The sequence below is a fragment of the Sus scrofa genome, chromosome 13 (genome assembly GCF_000003025.6).
Source record: "Sus scrofa isolate TJ Tabasco breed Duroc chromosome 13, Sscrofa11.1, whole genome shotgun sequence".
In the NCBI taxonomy this organism is placed as follows: domain Eukaryota; kingdom Metazoa; phylum Chordata; class Mammalia; order Artiodactyla; family Suidae; genus Sus; species Sus scrofa.
The window spans coordinates 83,702,844-83,722,773 of record NC_010455.5 but is presented as its reverse complement, the minus strand read 5'-3'; the positions used below and the strand labels follow the sequence as shown (position 1 = coordinate 83,722,773).

The window sequence follows — 19,930 nt, the reverse complement described above, 5'->3', positions numbered from 1 at the left end:
TAGTTATTGTTGCCCAACTATAAATATATTTAAGGAGTTCCTGTTGTGGCACAGCAGAAATGAATCCAACTAGGATCCCTGGTCTCGCTCAGCAGGTTAAGGATCTGGCATTGCCCTGAGCTGCGGTGTAGGTCGCAGACGCGGCTCAGATCTGGCATTGCTGTGGCTGTGGCTTAGGCTGGCAGCTGCAGCTCTGATTAGACCCCTAACCTGGGAGAACCTCCATATGCCGTGGATGTGGCCCTAAAAAAGACAAAAAGACCAAAAAAAATATATATATATATACACACATATATACACACCACACATACACATACATATATATACTCACACATATATACATACATATATATACTCACATATATATACATACATATATATACACACACACAGACACATATATATTTAAAACACATATATGTAAAAAACTATAATTTTCAAGAGTCAATTTTATGGTGTGTGAATTAATCTCAACAGTTTTTTTTTTAAATTGCTTTCAGAGCGATCTTAAAAGTCACACAAGAAAAATCAGTCTCACTATTCAATATAATCACATTTCTTCACCAAATTTCGCTCCAAATGATAAGACCCACATCTATCTACCATCCCACATGAAAATCCAGCCCTCAAAAAATTAAGATTTCCTAACACTGAGCATGTTTAAAGGAAAGTGTCACTAGTTCTGACAATTTCAAAAATGTGCCAAGCAACAGACACACTACTGGAGTACCTAGTCTTCCAAAGTAACCGATACTATACATGCTGATATAATTTAAATACACAAGTTCAGCACTGCTTAAAAAGACAATCCCATTATTTTACATTTATACCTAAAATGCAATTAACTTTTTACTTGCAATATAAGTAACAGCAAATGTTCACTGCTCAAAGAACATAAAAAGAATATCTATGTGTCCTAATTTATTATTTCTCATTTAGGAAGATTAAGCATAAATATTCAACATCTACTCCCAAAATAATTAAAAACAAGAAACCAAAGTCCTGCTTACAGTGGAAGTACTAAAAATACTGGTAGTGTCATCTCCGTACATAAATGGTCACTTTATTTAAGTAGGACTTACAGGTTTTTTGGTTTCTATCACAAGAAGAGATGGTGGTCTTTCATTGGATGACTGATTTGGAGGGTTTTTTTGATCTGCAAATCTTGAAGATGGCTTATAGATTTTTCCTCTTTTTTCATCTGTTTCATGTTCTTCTGAAATTTAAAATGCTCAATTTCAAAACCAATTTCACATTACATGGATTTTCTTTACTATTTTTATTTAGGAACAAAAATTAGTAAAATGCTTTTGGTATCAAAATATATCACTAGCGACAAAATACAAAATTAAATTCAAATATTATTCTCAAAAATATTAATCATTTAGAGGAAAACTACAAACTACATTTAAGTTTTTTACAAAGTTCTCTGCTATCTCAAAACCTGAAAGGTACTAGATATTTTAAAACTTTAAATCTGGCTCCAATTTCTCAGTAACCCATAGTTGGCCATATAGTTTGCTAATTAATATCACCACTAGAGGGTGCTGATAGAAAGGAAACATGAAATTCAAAAGCAACCAATTTCTTTCACAATTACCTGCAGTCATCCAACCAAGACTTTAGGTTTGCCCAAGGGCTATAATATTCATACTAACCTTTAGCTGCATTAACAACACCTCCACGCACAAATGTTTTCACTTTATTACCATCACTTCCTTCAAAAGCAGCAAGAAATTCCTCATAAATCTCAGCAGCTGCCTTTTCATCCTCCTAAAATACACAAGAAAATATTGACATCATTTGATATAAAAATTATTGTACAGGAGTTCCCGTCATGGCACAGCAGAAACAAATCCGACTAGGAATCAAGAGGTTGCAGGTTCAATCCCTGGCCTCGCTCAGTGGGTTAAGGATCCAGCATTGCCATCAGCTGTGGTGTAGGTTGCAGAGGTGACTCAGATCTGGTGTTACTGTGGCTCTGGTGTAGGCTGGGGCAACAGCTCCAATTAGACCCCTAGCCTGGGAACCTCCATGTGCCTCGGGTGCGGCCCTAAAGAGACAAAAATAAAATAAAATAAAAATAAAAATTATTGTACATAGGGTAAAACACACCAAGAAATAATGTAAACAAAACCTCTCCTCCACTGGGGAAAGCAGGTTATTCAACAGTCCTAAATAATATCTAACGCTTAGTAGATACTAGTTAACACTGAAATTAAAGGGAATTTTGCTTCTCTAAGGGTAATTTATGGAACCAGAAAAGGACCCATTAAGTAAATTTGCTTAGGGACAATTCAAGGGTCCAACTGTATGACAACTGACTATACAAACTATATTATTCTACTAAATGTTTAGGACATTTCCAAGGTTCAATAAATCCAATTCAGTGAATATAAAGATTTCCTTCGCAAACTATCGAAGACATGGGTATCAGAACTTTGAAGGGGCAGTATCTCCAGACAGCATTAAAGAAAAAAAAAACCCTCAGGAAAAACCTTGACAATTGTAATTATTCTAAATGACCCCAAAACATGTATGACTAGAAAGGCCAATAAAGCAAAACAGAAAATCTAGAAATCCAACAGAATATGGAAATTTAGTATTCAGTAAAAGGGGCATCTCAAATCAGTGGAGAATGGATGGACTCGACTTTTTTTTGTTGATAGGGCCACACCCAAGGCATATGGAGGTTCCCAGGCTAGGGGTCTAATTGGAGCTATAGCTACTGGCCTACGCCACAGCCACAGCCACAGCCACACCAGATTTGAGCTGCGTCTGTGACCTACACCACAGCTCACAGCAACACTGGATCCTTAATCTATTGAGCAAGGCCAGGGATTGAACTGACAACCTCATGGTTCCTAGTCGGATTGGTTTCTGCTGAGCCACAACAGGAACTCCTGGATGGACTTTGCAATGAATGATGCTGGGATTACTTGATAGCCAATTACTTGCTACACACCCAAAACTAACAACTTTCTAGGTCAACTATACTCCAATAAAATTTTAAAAGGATGTGAACATTATCTGCCAATAAAAAAGCCAAGGTGGAAAAAAAGTGTACTGTGTATAGCATGCTATTGTTCATCTAAAAAAGAACAGGCACAATGTACATTTACACACTTGATTATATAAAAAGAACAAAAATAATCAAAACTGTTACAAAGAAGAGAAGAAATAGCGGAGGGGACAAGGATAAAGTTGGACTCCTCTGAATAAACTTGTGTTACAGACTTAACTTGGGATTGGGAGCTGAAAATTCCCTGGAGGTCAAGAATCTTTGAAAAACATTACTGTAAATATACTTAATACCCCCTTAGACATATTTACTGACAAAGATAACTAAAAACACATTTTAGGGAGTTCCTGTCGTGGGGCAGTGGTTAACGAATCCGACTAGGAACCATGAGGTTGCGGGTTCGGTCCCTGCCCTTGCTCAGTGGGTTAACGATCCGGTGTTGCTGTGAGCTGTGGTGTAGGTCGCAGACGCGGCTCGGATCCCGCGTGGCTGTGGCTCTGGCGTAGGCTGGTGGCTACAGCTCTGATTAGACCCTTAGCCTGGGAACCTCCATATGCTGCGGGAGCGGCCCAAGAAAATGGCAAAAAGACAAAAAAATAAATAAATAAAAATAAAAATAAATAAAATAACACATTTTAAGCATTACCTTCTTCTTTAATTCCTCTTGCTCCTTCTTACTTAAAGTTCGCTTAGCTGTACTCATTTTTCCAATACTGAATGCTTTAAGTTTGTTTTCCAGAAGAGGCTGTGGAAAGAAATAAAAAGCATACCTTTACATACACATTCTCAATGCTATCTATAACTCAATTAACTTGTTATTACCCTAAAAGTTAATAACATACAAAAGCCATTTAAAAAAAAAAAGGTAAAAATAAAACACAGAGACACCAAGGCTTAGGACCCCTTCCACCTAATTGTTGATAGCAAGAATGCAGTTAAGGAGGTAAACTACAGAAGTTTCTAGGCAAAAGAAGCAGTAACAGAAAACAGACATTCAAATAGGGAGGAGGAAGCATATTATTTTCATGGTTCAGTATCAAGAATTACTACCATCTGGAACCCCTGCTTCAGGTACAACGAATCATCACTTCCTTTTATAATTCAGTAACTTACCTCACTCTTTGTCATCAACAAAACTCATATTTATGAACGCAATAGTTTCATTTTCATTGCTGAGAAAATATCACATACAGTGTTTTAGGTTTCAGACAAATAAATAGTCATCAATTAACTTCATTTATTTTAGAAACAACTTCCTCCCGAAATATGGCTTCAATAAATTGTAGACCTTTAAATGTTATTCATTTGAATGTTAAATTTTTTTTTTTTTTTTTTTTTTTTTTTGCTTTTTTTGTTAGGGCCTCACCCATGGCATATGGAGGTTCCCAGGCCAGGGATTCAATCAGAGCTGTAGCCACCAGCTTATGCCACAGCAACTTGCAATCTGAGCTGCATCTGCGACCTACATCACAGTGCACCCTCAATGCCAGATCCTTAACCCACTGAGTGAGGCTAAGGATTGAACCCTTGTCCTCATGGATGCTAGCTGGGTTCGCTAACCAATGAGCCACGACGGGAACTCCTGATTCATAAACTTTTAAAAGAGAGCAATGTTGGAGTTCCCTGACGGCCTAGTGGTTATCACTGCTGTGGCGCGGGTGGGTTCGCTCCCCGGCCCAGGAACTTAATAAACAAATAAACTTTATTTATTTGTATGGCCAAATAAATAAGAGGAATGTTTATTAAATACAACCTAAAATATCAATCTGCAATTGAGATCTGAAGGTTTCTCTCTCACCTACCAAAATGAGAAGTACAAAATTAGATTATCAATCCCCTGGTTATTTAAACGGGCTTGCCCTTGTGAAATAGGGAGTGGAAAAGTAATATTGCTGCAAACTACTTTAAAGTTACATTAAAATCCCTTTGAAAAAATAAAGCAGTTCATAACTCAAAAGTCCATATTGGGTTTCAGGACATATTCAAAGTAAATTTTCCCCCAAATCAGAAAGGAAAATGTTTTGCCATCATTCAGCACCAGTGTTTCAACTTTTGAAGTTTAAACAAATGGTAATAATTACATATAAATTCAACGAAAAGCAATTTTACAAAAAACAAAATTTCTGTGCTTAATGTTATTTCCTAAGACCTAAACACATAAGAGATAAGTGGTAAGGAAATTACGGAATATTCGTTCAAAAAAATATAATTATCTATTAAAAATTTGTTCACATTTTTCCTAAAATTAAAAAAATTATATCTGAACAGTCTTTTAAAACATATTCCTGTAAAATGGACCTCAGCAAAGTAAAAATATATTTACAAATATCAAACACGAAAAAATAAAGTGTTACCAATGTTAATACTGGCTGGTAATGTTTATCTTCTTCATTCTATTTTCCAAATTTAATCATGACAAGAAAACATTCTTTGAAATTGCGCAGGTTACTCTGGGCACTGCACTGACTGGAGTGAATAGCTTCCCAGGGCAGGACTACGTATAAGCTCTCTGAGAAAAGTATGTTTTAGTCATCGGGTGTATTTCTAGCAACTGGCATTTGACACTTGGTTCAGTAAAGGTTTAGGTATAAGGGGAGAACAATAAATCTGATTATTAACCATTTTACATCCAAAACGCTCCTTAGTTTTTAAATAAAACTATAAATTTTAAATCAAAGAATATTTTACAGATGAGCTAACAAAACATTTCCTTGGATAAGTCTGAGTTTATTGTTAACCCAAATATAATAATGAATGCCATTTTCAAATAGTGTAAGATGAAACAAGTACAAAACCAAGACATTCACTACTAAATTCAATCAAGGACAAATCTAAATCATTAACTACTCTTTCCTATTTTTAATAATACTTACTTTTGAGAGATTCTGATGAGGAGAATCACAAAGACTTTCACGGGCACTCTCATTCCTATAATTATGTTTTCTTGGGCTCTTAGGTCGTGTCCGACTTGGCATATCACTATCTGAGGGTCCAGATGCATCCATCTTCAAGAAAAGTAAAACAGGTTTTTGAAATTCATATATGCAGTACTGAAACTAAAAACCCAAATGTTCAAACACTGACAAACTTCATTATATGCTATCGAAATATATCACCGATGATCCTTCAATCCCCTAATACCACCACTGATCTCATCAGAAAAGTCCTTAAGTTTATGAAAAGTTTCCAGTATTTTTTTTTTTTGCTTTTTAGGGCCACACTAATGACATATGGAGGTTCCCAGGCTAGGGGTTGAACTGGAGCTACAGCTGCAGGTCTACACCACAGCTCATGGCAATGCTGGATCCTTAGCCAACTGAGGGAGGCCAGGGATCAAACCCGAAACATCATGGTTCCTAGTCGGATTTGTTTCCGCTGCACCACAATGGGAACTCCCAGGTTTCAATAATTCTAACTTGCACTTGCAAGCTCAAATTTTATATGGCTAATAGTTGTTTTTCTTGATGTAAGTTCTTTTCCTTTACTTTTAAGAAAATATCTGCCAAACACCCAAGTCTGATTAACCATAGTTTGTCAGTTTAACCTTCAAGTAAAAATGGTATTACATGAATAAAGATGCCAGTTTGATAACTTAATCCCACAAGTACCTTTCCTCAAGACAAACACCACACTTTGGCAAGCAGAAACGCCTCACGTGTACCTCTTATTTCATCACTCAGAACATTAAAAAGACCCATATGCAAGGACAAGATTTAATAACTTTTACTGCTTCATCAAGAACATTCTCCAGTGAAACTAGCAGTTTCACTGTGCCTGCTAAGGGAAGAATACAATGACTTCTAACACATGTTGGTGACACTGCCTTGATTTGTGCTAAGGTTCCAACAGTTTACCCATCAATTTTTTTTTTTTTTTAAGTATAGTTGACTTACGGCATATTAAGTTTCAGACATATAGCACAGTGATTCAGTTACACACACATACATACATTAAAGACAGACATATATCTTTATATTCTTTTTCAGATTCTTTCTCCTTACAGATTACTGCAAAATAGTGAGTAGAGGGCCCCTATGCTGTACTTCTTGCCCATCAATTTCCTTTGCACCATTAGTGCAAATGTCAATACCACAAAGATAAATAATGTCTTAGTATTACTACAAAATAGTTCTGAATTCAGAACTATTCCTTGGAATCCCAGCAACCCCAGCAGAATGAGGACCACACTTTGAGCACTGCTATAATAACACATGTAAAGAAATGTTTATACACTATTCAAAATGTCAAAAAGCTTTAAACAAGGAGTTCCTGTCGTGGAGCAGAGGTTAACGAATCCGACTAGGAACCATGACGTTGCGGGTTTGATCCCTGGCCCTGCTCAGCGGGTTAAGGATACGGTGTTGCCGTGAGCTGTGGTGTAGGTTGCAGATGGGGCTCGGATCCCAAGTTGCTATGTCTCTGGCGTAGGCCAGCGGCTACAGCTCTGACTGGATCCCTAGCCTGGGAACCTCCATATGCTGCGGGAAGCGGCCCTAGAAAAAGCAAAAAGACAAAAAAAAAAAAAGCTTTAAACAAAATATCTATGCCCATTGACAGAGAAATAGCTTAAAAAGTAACTGTACCTCCCCCAAGGAACATTAAGATGCCATTAGAAAGACCAGATTAGAGCTATGTCTGCTGATTTGAGAGGATTTCCAACAGGTATACTGTGCAGTGAATGAAGAACTGTGTATAATGCAAAACCTGTTAAAAAATATGTAAGTACACACAATGTATGCACAAAATTTTACAAGCATAATTTAAAAAAAGGAAATATACACACTTGGTTTCTACCAAGTTATGTGAATAGAATACAAAAAAGAACACAAAACATCTAGTAAAAAAAGATGAAAACAGGCACATATGATACAATCATAATTATTTATCAAGCAAAGTCATAAGGGCTATTATCAAGTAGGGATATATACAAAGAGATATTAAATTTTAAAGAAAAAAGACCAAGACTGTCTTTTATACTCACATGTGCATCTGAAGATCCAGATGAATGAACATCTGATGATCTGGTCTACAAGTATTAAAAATAAATGTCAACATTTAAATAGTTAGAAAATGCATTACATAAATGAAACAAGTGTTTCTCATGTTATACAGACTTAGGCTTTCCTAACTTGTAGCAATTTCTTCTCAACTAATAAAACCAAAGGCTTACAAGAAAACACTGTGATCCAAAATAAATGTGTAAGTCAATTCTTTAAAATTCAGAATGTATACTTCCCAAAATATGACACACATGATAGTGGGATATACCCGAGGCATACTGGAAACCAACCCTCAACACTATTTTTACAACAGAATTTTTGTGCAATAGCTCTTCCCAAGTCATAAGATACACTGTTTACTGCCATAACACTGACGGGGTAGCAACTTCTTGCTACATAGCAAAGAAACCTCTCCTCCTTTCTCCAACCTCCAGAAGTCATGTAAGAAGCAGATTCTAATAAGAAAATCCACACATAGGAGTTCCCGTCGTGGCGCAGTGGTTAACGAATCCGACTAGGAACCATGAGGTTGCGGGTTTGATCCCTGCCCCTGCTCAGTGGGTTAAGGATCTGGCGTTGCCGTGAGCTGTGGTGTAGGTTGCAGATGCGGCTCGGATCCAGCGTTGCTGTGGCTCTGGCATAGGCCAGTGGCTACAGCTCCGATTAGACCCCTAGCCTGGGAACCTCCATATGCCACGGGAGTGGCCGCAAAAAAACAAAAAAGAAAAGAAAATCCACACATAAACCCTTGATGTCCCATAAAAGGTACAAATTCTACTGCAGAAATAGGATCTTTCTTTTCCTTGAAACTACTATCAAATCTTTGATAGGCCAACATTTCCAACTTATTTTAGGGATTGCTTCTTTTTCAGCATGCCACTGTTAACAACTGTTGCACAAAGAAGAGCTCAGTCTTCAAACAATGGCACTTTCCAACAAGGACAACTGTTAAAATCTCATCTTTCTTTTTCTTTCTTTTTTTTTTTTTTTTTTGTCTTTTTGCCATTTCTTGGGCTGATCCCGAGGCATATGGAGGTTCCCAGGCTAGGGGTCGAATAGGAGCTGTAGCTGCCAGCCTACGCCAGAGCCACAGCAATGCGGGATCCGAGCCGCGTCTGCAACCTACACCACAGCTCACAGCAATGCCGGATCGTTAACCCACTGAGCAAGGCCAGGGATCGAACTCGAAACCTCATGGTTCCTATTCGGATTCATTAACCACTGCGCCACAATGGGAACTCCCTCATCTTTCTTTTTCTTAACTGATCTACATTTCAGATTACATATGGCATATCACTCTTTATTTTTCACTAGACATTTAAGGATGAAGAAGCCAAGCTGTAAGGGTATTAACTAAATAATATGTGGTATCTTTCTGAAATGTTTACTTGGCAGCCCACAATTTAACTGTCACTGAGTTGTTTTTAATTTTTCAAGGTACTAGGCAGTGAGATTTTACTTATTTTACATATTTTTAAATACTAAAAGTGAAATCAAGAATCTTGAGATCAGTGGTAATAAACCCAATTAGTATCCATGAGGACGCCTGTTTGATTCCTGGCCTCACTCAGTGGGGTTACAGGATCCAGCATTGCTGTGAGCTGTGGTGTAGGTTGCAGATGAGGCTCGGATCTGGCATTGCTGTGGCTGTGGCATAGGCTGGCAGCCGCAGCTCTAATTCAACTCCTAGCCTGGGAACTTCCATCCGCTGAGGGTGCAGCCCTAAAAAGACAAAAAGAATCTTGAGACCACAAATGTCTCATCTGATCCTAGCTCCCAGCTGTAGATTTCAAATAAAAAAATGCAAAAAAAAGCTAATTTTTAAGAGAGAACTGAAGATCTGTATTGTGTAGAAAAGAGCAAATAAGATTCCTGTGGGTCCACACAATACTGCTTTATTTACCTGGTTGAAACATAAGGTTAAGAACAGCTGGTCAATTTTTCATTATGAATCAATTTATTCCAAGACAACAGAGTACTGAGCTCATCTCCATTCTTTCTACCTATCATTTTTCTGTCTCCACCTTTTATTGTGTTCAGTTTATTCTCCCTGCTAACCTTTCCTAAAGGCAAGATGTCAGAGAAGAAATTTTTTGATATTTCAATTTAACCCTATAAAACATGCTCTGAATCAGTCTGAAATACGATCATCTGCAGACACTTAAAAATTAGAAAACCGAAGAGAATAACTCCTCTTAAAAAAGAAAAAAAGGAGTTCCCGTCATGGGGCAGTGGTTAACGAATCCGACTAAGAACCATGAGGTTGCGGGGTTCGATCCCTGGCCTTGCTCAGTGGGTTAGTGTAGGTGGCAGACGCGGCTCTGATCCCACGTCGCTGTGGCTCTGGCGTAGGCCGGTGGCTACAGCTCCGATTCGACCCCTAGCCTGGGAATCTCCATATGCCGCGGGAGTGGCCCAAGAAATGGCAAAAAGACAAAAAAAAAAAAAAAAAAAAAAAAGAAAAAAGAAAAAAAAGTTCAGTCAAGAGACTGAATTGAAGGGGGGAAAAAAAACCTGCCTTCTAATACACCAGTGTTAACCTGCTAAGTAACAAAAATAAAACCCTTGTCATAATACTAACAAAAAACATAAAACACCTAGAAGCTCCCACTGTGGCACAGCAGTTAGGTTAAGGATCCGGCAATGTCCCTGTGGCAGTCAGTGTAGGTTTGATCCCAGCCCCAGTACAATGGGTTAAGGGTCCACCGTTGCTGTGGCTGTGGTGTAAGTTGCAGAGGCAGTTAGGATTCAAACCCTGGCCTGGCAACTTCTACATGCCAGATGGGGCCAAAAAATTAAAAAATAAATTAAAAAAAAAAAAACAAACCTAGAAACCAACTAAAGAAATATGTATAATTCTGTGTGAAGAAAACATACACTTCACAGAAGGGTTGTTATCAAGTTACCATTTGAAAAGATTCATCACATTCCTAGATGGAAAAACCTACATTGTTAAGACAAAGTCAACTAAACCTAAATTCATTTACATAATTCATTCAACGGCTCAAAATCCTAAAGAGAAGTTTCTGCAAGGGGAAAAGGGGGATTGCCAAAATTACGTGTAAAGAGCATCCAGAAGAATAAGCATGAAAGAGCAGCTAAGACAGTGAGAGCTTTTCTTTAATCTATGCACCATAACCAAATCATAATTTCTAGTATTTAAAAGTAACAGCATGGCTTAATACAACTCATCAGCTGACTTCAATAACCTAAGATGGCACTGATCTTATTTACTGCAAAGCAGACACTTTCCACTGATACATAGCTATAGCATTCAGAATGAAACTTTTTTAGGCTCAAGAACAGTTAGAGAGATGCAAATAGTTGTTAACAAAAATTTTACAGGAATAACCAACTTCTAAAGCTAACGGTCCAAGGTAAGCAGTAAATGTATCACTACTCTAGAGGCTGAGCCTCTCCCTCTAGTTAATCTAAAGCTGCACTGTATTTTTGTCTTGTGTTTGAGTTTTATGTTTTTACTGAAGAACAGCAAATTAATGATGTTTAAAGGTCTTCTGAAGTCCACAGCACAAATTCTTATCCAAATAGAAAGATCCAAAAGCAAGAAATGAAAGGGTAAAATAAGGGAGGTTTGAGGCAATAAAGAAGCAAACACAAGATTAACCACAGGATAGAGAAAGCAGATATAGCATGGATATGGGGAAGAAGAGTAAAAAAAACCAAAAAATTAAATTAAAAAAAGGTTTTTTTTAAGGGCTGCACCCACAGTATATGGAGATTCCCAGGCTATGGGTCTAATGGGAGCTACAGCTGCCGGCCTACACCACTGCCACAGCAATGCAGGATCCAAGCCGCATCTGTGACCTATACCACACACAGCTCACGGCAACACTGGATCCTTAACCCACTGAGCTGAATCCTTAGCCCACTAAGTGAGACCAAGGATCGAACCCTTGTCCTCATGAATACTAGTCAGATTTGCTACCACTGAGCCATGATGGGAACTCCAAAAAAGATCATTAAGATGGCTGCTGAGGAGACAGGCAAAGCTAACTAAACTATACCATAAAACTTTTTTTTTCTAGCTGCTCCTACTTTACTTCAAATGAAAAACACCCTACACCTGAGTTCTCAAATTTGCAAACTATCCACAGATTTAATAGGATCTATCCTTTCCTTGAAACTATTTCCACAGTAGAATTTGTACCTTTTATTATACACCAAGGGTTTATGTATGGATTTTCAATCAACCATTATTGTACTGAGATAACTGCCAATTCCTATCTTTAACCTTGGTGCCTCTCCTGCATCCCAACCTGTTCAACAGCTTCTTAGACATCTTCACCTGAATGTATACAAGCTCCTCAACTCCAATATATCTAAAATTATCTTATCCCAAACTATCTTCTCCTGTTGACAGTCTTATTTCTGACAATGTCATAACCTGGAAATAGTTAAAAGGTTAAGAGCACACATTCTGGACTCAGATTTCCTGTTTTTAGCACTTATAGCTTTGTAACCTTGGGCCTAGCTCTTTCATCTATAAAGCTGAATAGCACCTGCCTTATAGGATTGTTCTGAAGCACAAACACAGGTGAGGAGTTCCCATTGTGGCTCAGTGGTAACAAACCCAACTAGTATGCATGAGGACATGGGTTCCATCCCTGGCCTTGCTCAGTGGGTTAAGAATCAGGTGTTGGGGTGAGCTGTAGTGTAGGTCGGCAGCTGCAGCTCAGATTCGACCCCTAGCCTGGGAACTTCCAAATGCCGTGAGTGAGGCTCTAAAAAGAAAAGAAAAAACAAAAAATAAAACAAAAACACGAGTGAAGCACTAATGCCAGCAGCATTATAACGGTTATCCTCAACTCCTTTATTCCCTGCAATCAACTGAGTCAAATTGTGTTCATCCCACTTTTAATAAAACTCTTCTTGGGGGATCTTTTTTCTAAAAACACTACTGTGATTCAAATCTTGCCTTTATTCAACTATTTATTGGGCAACCACTTACTGGTACTGTGCCTTGTATAATAGGCACAGTACCATAAAATAAGACAGAGCTCTTGCCCTTTGGAGCTAATAAAAGAGACAAGTAAAATAGTATGGCTATACCACAAGAGCACAGAGGGCAAGCAAACAGTAATGAGAGTGAGATGATGTTAAATAAAGGCTCCCCAGAGAGTATCTGAGGTGAGATTTTTTAAAGCAATCCTTTATATTTACCAGCAGCACTTCAAAAAATTTTCAAATCCCACTCCCAAATCCTTCCCAAACTATGTCCCTAGAATAGCTTTCCTAAAGGATCTTCCTGACTTGAATTTTCCATGGCTAATTTTATCCTACAGCACCAAGCCTCCACAATTTAGCTCAACCTTACCTTTCCATCTCAGAAACTTTTATTCCCTATGAAGTGCCCTATGCAATAATTAAAGAGGACCATTTATCAGTCCATTTACCAGTGATTTGTTTTCTTTACCATACCTATCTCTTTTTTATACCACTATGTCTACTCTTCAAAACTCTGCTCACCCCTCTATTCCCAAGGCCTTTCCCCCACCACCACCATCCTCCATTCAACCAGCCCTCACTTCTTTCTCTAAAATTTTAGATGCTTCCAATAACTCTGCCTTATACTACTAAGTGCTGACCCTCTCTTCCACTAGACAGCATGCTCCCTAAAACTGAATACTGTTTTATTTACTATTGTTTTCCTCAGAGTCAAGCACAAGATCTGGCAAATGACAGAGTCTCAATATTCTTGTTGATGAAATCTGTTGGAACAAATACCTACCCAACAAAATTACACCCTACACTACTAACATACTAAGCTGTCCATTCACTAATAAGTAGCAGCTACCTAGCTAATACCACTCAAGATAAACCAAAGTCCACCTCTCAAAAAAAAGTCATAAAATCACTGAGACAAGCACTCTTTATTTTAATGAAGTTAAATAACAAACCTGAAATTATCCTTAAAATCACATCCCAAACACTACCAATACATAAAAAGTTCTAAATACATATTGAATGATCTATAGTTAATCTAAACTGAGGAAGAGCCTAGTGAAAAAAATTAACTCCTTAAGGAAGAGACATCTAACCCCTCAAAGAAGAGAATCTAACATTACCAAATAGCCTCAAGTACTACTGGCAACTGCACCTTTAAAAAAAAATTATTTCAGCAAAATATCTAGCATCCAGCCAACATGCAATAGAATGTTAAAGCTACTTAATAATAGTATAAGTAAAATATTGCAATTTTAGTATAATATTACAAGTTATTTGTAATATTAACATTGAATTTAATATCTTGTAGGAAGTTTTCCTTTAATTTCAAAAATGATGCTCTTTGTAAAAAGGGATAGAGATGCAGGAGTCTTCAATTTGCATACCCTCCTCTCATTGAGTCCTCCTATTTGCCAGTAAGGCAAAGTAGTATATTTTTGTTGATTTACTTTCCAGGGGAACAAAGCTTAAGGAATAAAAATGAGAATGAAGTAAATACTAGACTTATATAGAAAACAATCAATTCAATCTAGTAAAGATAGGAATTTTTAAAAATCATACCAACAGCCATATTCAAGCATCAATGCTACAAATATTCAAATTTTTAAAAAGCACCAATGAAGAAAACAAAAGTTCTTAATTCCTCCCTCCACCCCAAAATACAGCCTTCCACTCAGAAAACTAACCACTTTATAATCTTAACGTAAGGTGGTTATCTTATAATTACAACCAAGTCATAATGAAGATTCAGTTTAAACTAATTTTCAAGGTTTGTGTTTTGTTGGGAGTTTTTTGATCATATTTAACTTTTACAGATCTTCAGCTGCCACATGACACAGGCAGTAATATACACCTAAGGAGCACAAGCCTTGAAAGGATCCTCATTTTACTTATTTCATACAAGTGAAATACTTTTGTTAATCAGCAATGAATCAAAATAGTTCCCACACCAATTTAGCATTGGGTGTCCAAGAAAGCCAGCAGTATTGTCTACTTTGATCATTTACCTCTCTAACCCAATTTTTTGTAATATGACAGAAAGTAAACACTGTCACAGAGGAAAATAACAAGGCACACAATCCCATTGTATTAGCAGTATTACCAGCACAGGAGATGCAGAAGAATGAGAATACCACATTCTCTTCATATTCTCATTTTGCTGAGCAAACAACTCTTACAATCAAAATTAATTTTTATAAATTAAAATCTAAGGAAATATGTTTAACATTTTTCTAAGCAAAATTATAGGCTCTTTGCCTCTCTTCCTAAAATCGAAGCTACAACATGGCACCAACACCCCTCCCCCACAGAGCATTATTTTAGTCTGGTGATACAGAAATAAATACACAGGAAATTTTTTGCTAGTTCCTAAAACATTTACTGAATTTCTACATTTGCCAGGCTTTAAAGTGAAAAGCATAGCAAAATTACACAAAAAATAAAGGGCACGTGGTCTCTTCATTAGGTGACTACACGTAAAGATTAAATCATTTGACTACATATACTTGAAACAATTTTAAAAGCAAGAAGAAACTAGCTAATTTAACATGTTATAATTAAGACACATCAAATAATTTTGCCATTGTCATTGGCAAGAATCTGTTTATTTTTAAAACTTCTTCTGAGATATAATTGACATAAAACACTGTATTAGATTCAGGTATACAGCATGATGATTAAATATCTGTATACACTACAAAAACATCACCACAATAAGCCTGGTTAATAGCCATTTGCCTTACAGTTTTCTTCTTGTGATGAGAACTAAGATCTACTCTCAGCAGCTTTCAAACATGCAATACAGTAGTATTAAAGACTGTCGCCATGCTGTACATTACATTCCCTTGTACATTTTTAAGCTTAACATTTTTCTCAGTGTCTAGAAGTATGATTAACAAGCATCTCTGACCATATCAATAGGAATTTAATAACTACAATTTAACAAAGAGTAAGAAAGCACAAAACTGAAGAATCTGTTCACTCCCTCTGTATTGTAGTAGAATAATCCTCACTCATCTAAACTCCCCACAGGAAAGGAAATCAAACTAGAGAGCAAAGGCTAGAAATTCCAAGTACTGAAAGTATTAGCAAAAATGATCTTAAACTCTCTCCAATAAATTCTGGACTTGGGTTAGAAATAAAAAGCAGCAATGTGGATAGTCATTATGTTAACTAATGACCTAGATTCTAAATCTCAGCATTAGAACTTATCCTGATATTTTGAAAAGTAAATACTTTTCATTTCCTCTAAGAACAAAAGGGAAAAGCAAAGGAACTAAGAGTTATTCACTCATTTAACCTTTACGTCAACCCTGTAGAAAAAGAGATTATATCCACATTACCAACAAGGAAGTTGAGGCTCAAAAGTTTAAGCAATTTGCGACATCATAAATAAAGTACCAAGTCAGAATTTGAATCCAAATCTCGACTTTGTTATCAAAATCCATAATCTCTCCACTACCTCGTGTACCCTCCATATTAATGCAAAAAACCATATCATTTGAGCCCTACTATATTTTACAGACATCGTAGGAAACCTCTTAATCACATCAATTGACGATAATCTAAAGCAATACAAACTGAAAAGATTCCTGGCAGATTCAACAATTTACACTTACCAAAAAAAAAAAAAAAAAAGCCATATACAACCCTGACAAATACTCTTAGAGAAGGCTGAACATATGCTTTAAAATGTTTTCAATGTATCCAAGGCCTCAAATAGGAGATACTAAAGTATTATTTTGAGAAGAAACAAAAATAGTGACGCTTACCGGTGAATTTTATGGATGTGGCTAACTTTGGTAATCGTTCCCTAACAGTAAACAGGGCTGTTTTTCTGATGAGTCTGCTGAGGAAGTGGGCAGAGTGATGTACCCAACTACTCCCCTCCTCATCAAGGGGAAATTAAGTGGGGAGAGGAGAAACAAGGAGTAAACGCAGAACGTAAAGCAGCCAATACTGGCCTTCTATCATAGCCTCCACACAACTAAAGGATTTCTGGTAAATCCATTACTAATTACGAACTAATTATAGACGTCATGCACCAAATGGCATAAAGATTATGATTAGAAACTGAGAAAGCAAGTATATAATAGGTTATATTTCCCAAAACAAACTGCACACACAGAACTAGCCCCGTCTACAGTAAACTTAACTTCCTAGTAACCGACTTGCAATTCATACACACTCTTTAAGATGTGTATTACACAATTTCTTACATCAGCATAGAAAAGCTTAACAACTACTTTGGGCACTATCTACTACTTTTAATATCGTTTTGAAAAAGAAACTCAAAGCAAAAACGATTAAATGACCCGTCCAAGATGGCAACTGGTGCCAGATGCTAATCACAACCTAAAGCTAAACTACTCCCACAGCTCAGTGGTTTCACAATACTTGCACACGATTCCCTGTACACTCAAAAGCAACTTATGAAAGTTCTCCTTTCGGGAGGTGATGAGGACCCCGAGTCCTCGAAAATGAGCCCTCCAAAGAAGCGTTCATTTCATACTTCCCCTTAAGGGAGGTAAGACCACGTGTAGAGCGTAGCATTAACCTTGGTGATGCAGCACCGCAAAGGAGAACTGCTCCCGCCTCTGCATTTCCCACCCCGCGTCCCTCCACTATAGGGCCTCCCCTCACAATCTGCAGCCCTAGAGATTATTTATTCCCTGCAGGACGTGAGGGAAATTGAAGGAGGCCAGAAGCGTACGAGATCCAAACCCCAAAGAACCGAGGAAAGAGAAGTAGACCTTAAGTACCGGGAAGTGATTCCCGCCTCTCCTAGACTCTGTCCCGGAGCTTCAGAGCGCAACAAGCTGAAATACAGAGGCGCGTTTTCCTGGCGTCAGACCTCAGTGTAAATCCCTGACTTCACCCCAGTGGTAAGCGCGGGGCGAACTACTCATGCCACCTGCCCCGGGCCCGCCAGCCTCGAGCCGAATCCAGGCTGGGACCGAGGGGAGATACCAGGCCTCTCAACCTGCGCACCACGGTGCGTCTGCGCCCCGGCCTACCGTCGCGACCGGAACGCGGACTTCCACCCCAATCTCCTCCCGCTGGCCAGAAGTGTCTGTAGTCTCCAGACGACAGTGATAGACTCAATGACTCACGAAGTCCTTTAAGAAATTACCTTTGAACTGGCCTTCTGAGAGCCGCCTGGCGTTTTGTCCGCCATCTTGAGCTTTGCCCCTCCTTCGGCGGCGGCAGCAGCAGCACGGGCGAGTCGAACGCCGAAAGACTGGATCTCAACACAGCCCGCCAGAGGCGCCTGCAAGGCTGAATAGTCGATTGCCGACTATTCAAGGGGAAGTGGCCACGTGACTTCCGGTGTCGGTCTTCTTTTTTTTTTTTTTTTTCCAGCCCTGCCCACTCTGCTGAATATCTGTGGGCGTCTCCCTGGCGGGTTGCTTTCTCCGCCGGAGAATTTAGGGAATCTTGTCCAGGCTTTCAGGGCTGGTTGGAATGCACCCTTTTCTCAGTGCCAGCCCTTGATAGGCGCGAACTAGTTGCACTTGCTGGATGAGTTAGGGAAAGCCTTCTTAAAGAAGAAATGCATGGGTCAGCCGGGAGGAGTTTTTACTTCGACTCAAGTAAACCTGGAGCCAACAGGAGAGTGGGCTGAGGTATGGTGCTCCATGGACAAAGATGGTGTTCCCGCCACCTCTGGCTCTCATCCCCTAGGGGGAAAGGCAAACTTGCGGTCTGTTCAAGTTACTTTAAAATGCAGTGGTGCCGAGAAGCAGAGCAGGGCAGCTTTTGACCCAAGCTGAGATTCCAGCAGTGGGGTTGTTGGATAGTCTGTTTAAGGCGTCTGCAAAATGGGTGCGTGGAGAGAAAGGATGCATGAGAGAAAAATCATAAGCAGACGATAGTCTAAATCTAGCATTCATATAAGTTATTATTTAAAATTTTTTTTATTTCGGAGTAGATTTACAATGTTGTGTTTTGGGTGTACAGCAAAGTGGATTCAGTTACATATATACAGTTGTGTGTCATTTAAGAGACTTATAGGAGTTCCCATCGTGGCTCAGGGGTAACTAACCTGGCTGGGATCCATGAGGAAGCAGGTTTCATCCCTGGCCTCACTCAGTGGGTTAAGGATCCATCCTTGTGGTGAGCTGTGGTGTAGATTGCAGATGCAGCTCAGATCTTGCATTGCTGTGACTGTGGCTTAGACCAGCAGCTGTAGCTCAGATTCTGCCTCTAGCCTGGGAATGTCCATATGCCACACCTGTGGCCCTAAAACAAAAAAAAAAAAAAACAAGATAAAAGAGTTACATTTTACAGTTTGGTATTGCTTTCATTTTTAATCACAAATAGAGGAGAGTAACCATACTTCAGTGCTCTTTTCTTTCTTTTTTCTTTCTTTCTTTCCTTCTTTAATAGGATCTGTATTCAAAGAAGGAAAGCTTGCTTGAGGAGGTCATTCCTGAGCCAAACCAGGCAAAGAAAATGGAAAGAGCTTTCCAGGCAAAGGAAGTACTTGAAACAAAATCCGATGGCATGAATCAATATAGCCCAACTGTGCAGTCACAGTAAGCAGTCACGTTGTATTAGACCAGGTGTAGGGCTGGAGAGGTGGATGGAAGCAAGCTCACACAGGGCCCTGAGGTAACCACTGTGCTTGGGGAGTTAGAATTCTATTCTGAGGGCAAAGAGTAGCCTTCAACAGAATTAAGTAGGGCTGTGATGTCCAATTTTAAGCTTTAAAAGATTGAGCACTAGAGGAAGAAGAAGGGTTCATGACCAACTCCTGAAGTCATTTATTCAAAGTATTTTTGAGTCCCGCTTGGTATATAAAAGCCTACATGGAGTATTGAAAGGCTTACAGAGGCAAAAACACGGTGTCTTCATATGATTTAAGACTAACAGGAATGGGGGAAAGAAATGAGGAAAAGCAAACTAACACTGGAGAATTCAACTGATGCTTCAAGGAAGGATC

At 38.5% G+C, this 19,930-nt stretch overlaps 1 protein-coding gene across 8 annotated transcripts in view; it reads right to left on the bottom strand.

Annotated features, from left to right (window-relative positions):
• The window catches only part of U2SURP (U2 snRNP associated SURP domain containing), a 55,300-nt gene extending 37,027 nt beyond the window's left edge, over positions 1-18,273 (bottom strand). For 2 of the 8 annotated variants that reach the window (XM_013982108.2, XM_013982107.2), the window contains exons 1-6: positions 18,119-18,273; positions 8,004-8,048; positions 5,896-6,027; positions 3,669-3,767; positions 1,659-1,773; positions 1,083-1,216 (exon numbers count right to left, since the gene is read on the bottom strand). In XM_013982108.2, coding sequence (XP_013837562.1) covers positions 1,083-1,216; positions 1,659-1,773; positions 3,669-3,767; positions 5,896-6,027; positions 8,004-8,048; positions 18,119-18,163 — 570 coding nt within the window. In that variant the 5' untranslated portion in view covers positions 18,164-18,273. Of the gene's footprint in view, positions 1-1,082; positions 1,217-1,658; positions 1,774-3,668; positions 3,768-5,895; positions 6,028-8,003; positions 8,049-18,002; positions 18,094-18,118 lie in introns of those variants that run through there. The other 6 variants (XM_021069580.1, XM_021069583.1, XM_021069585.1 and 3 more) reach the window with 6 other exon arrangements.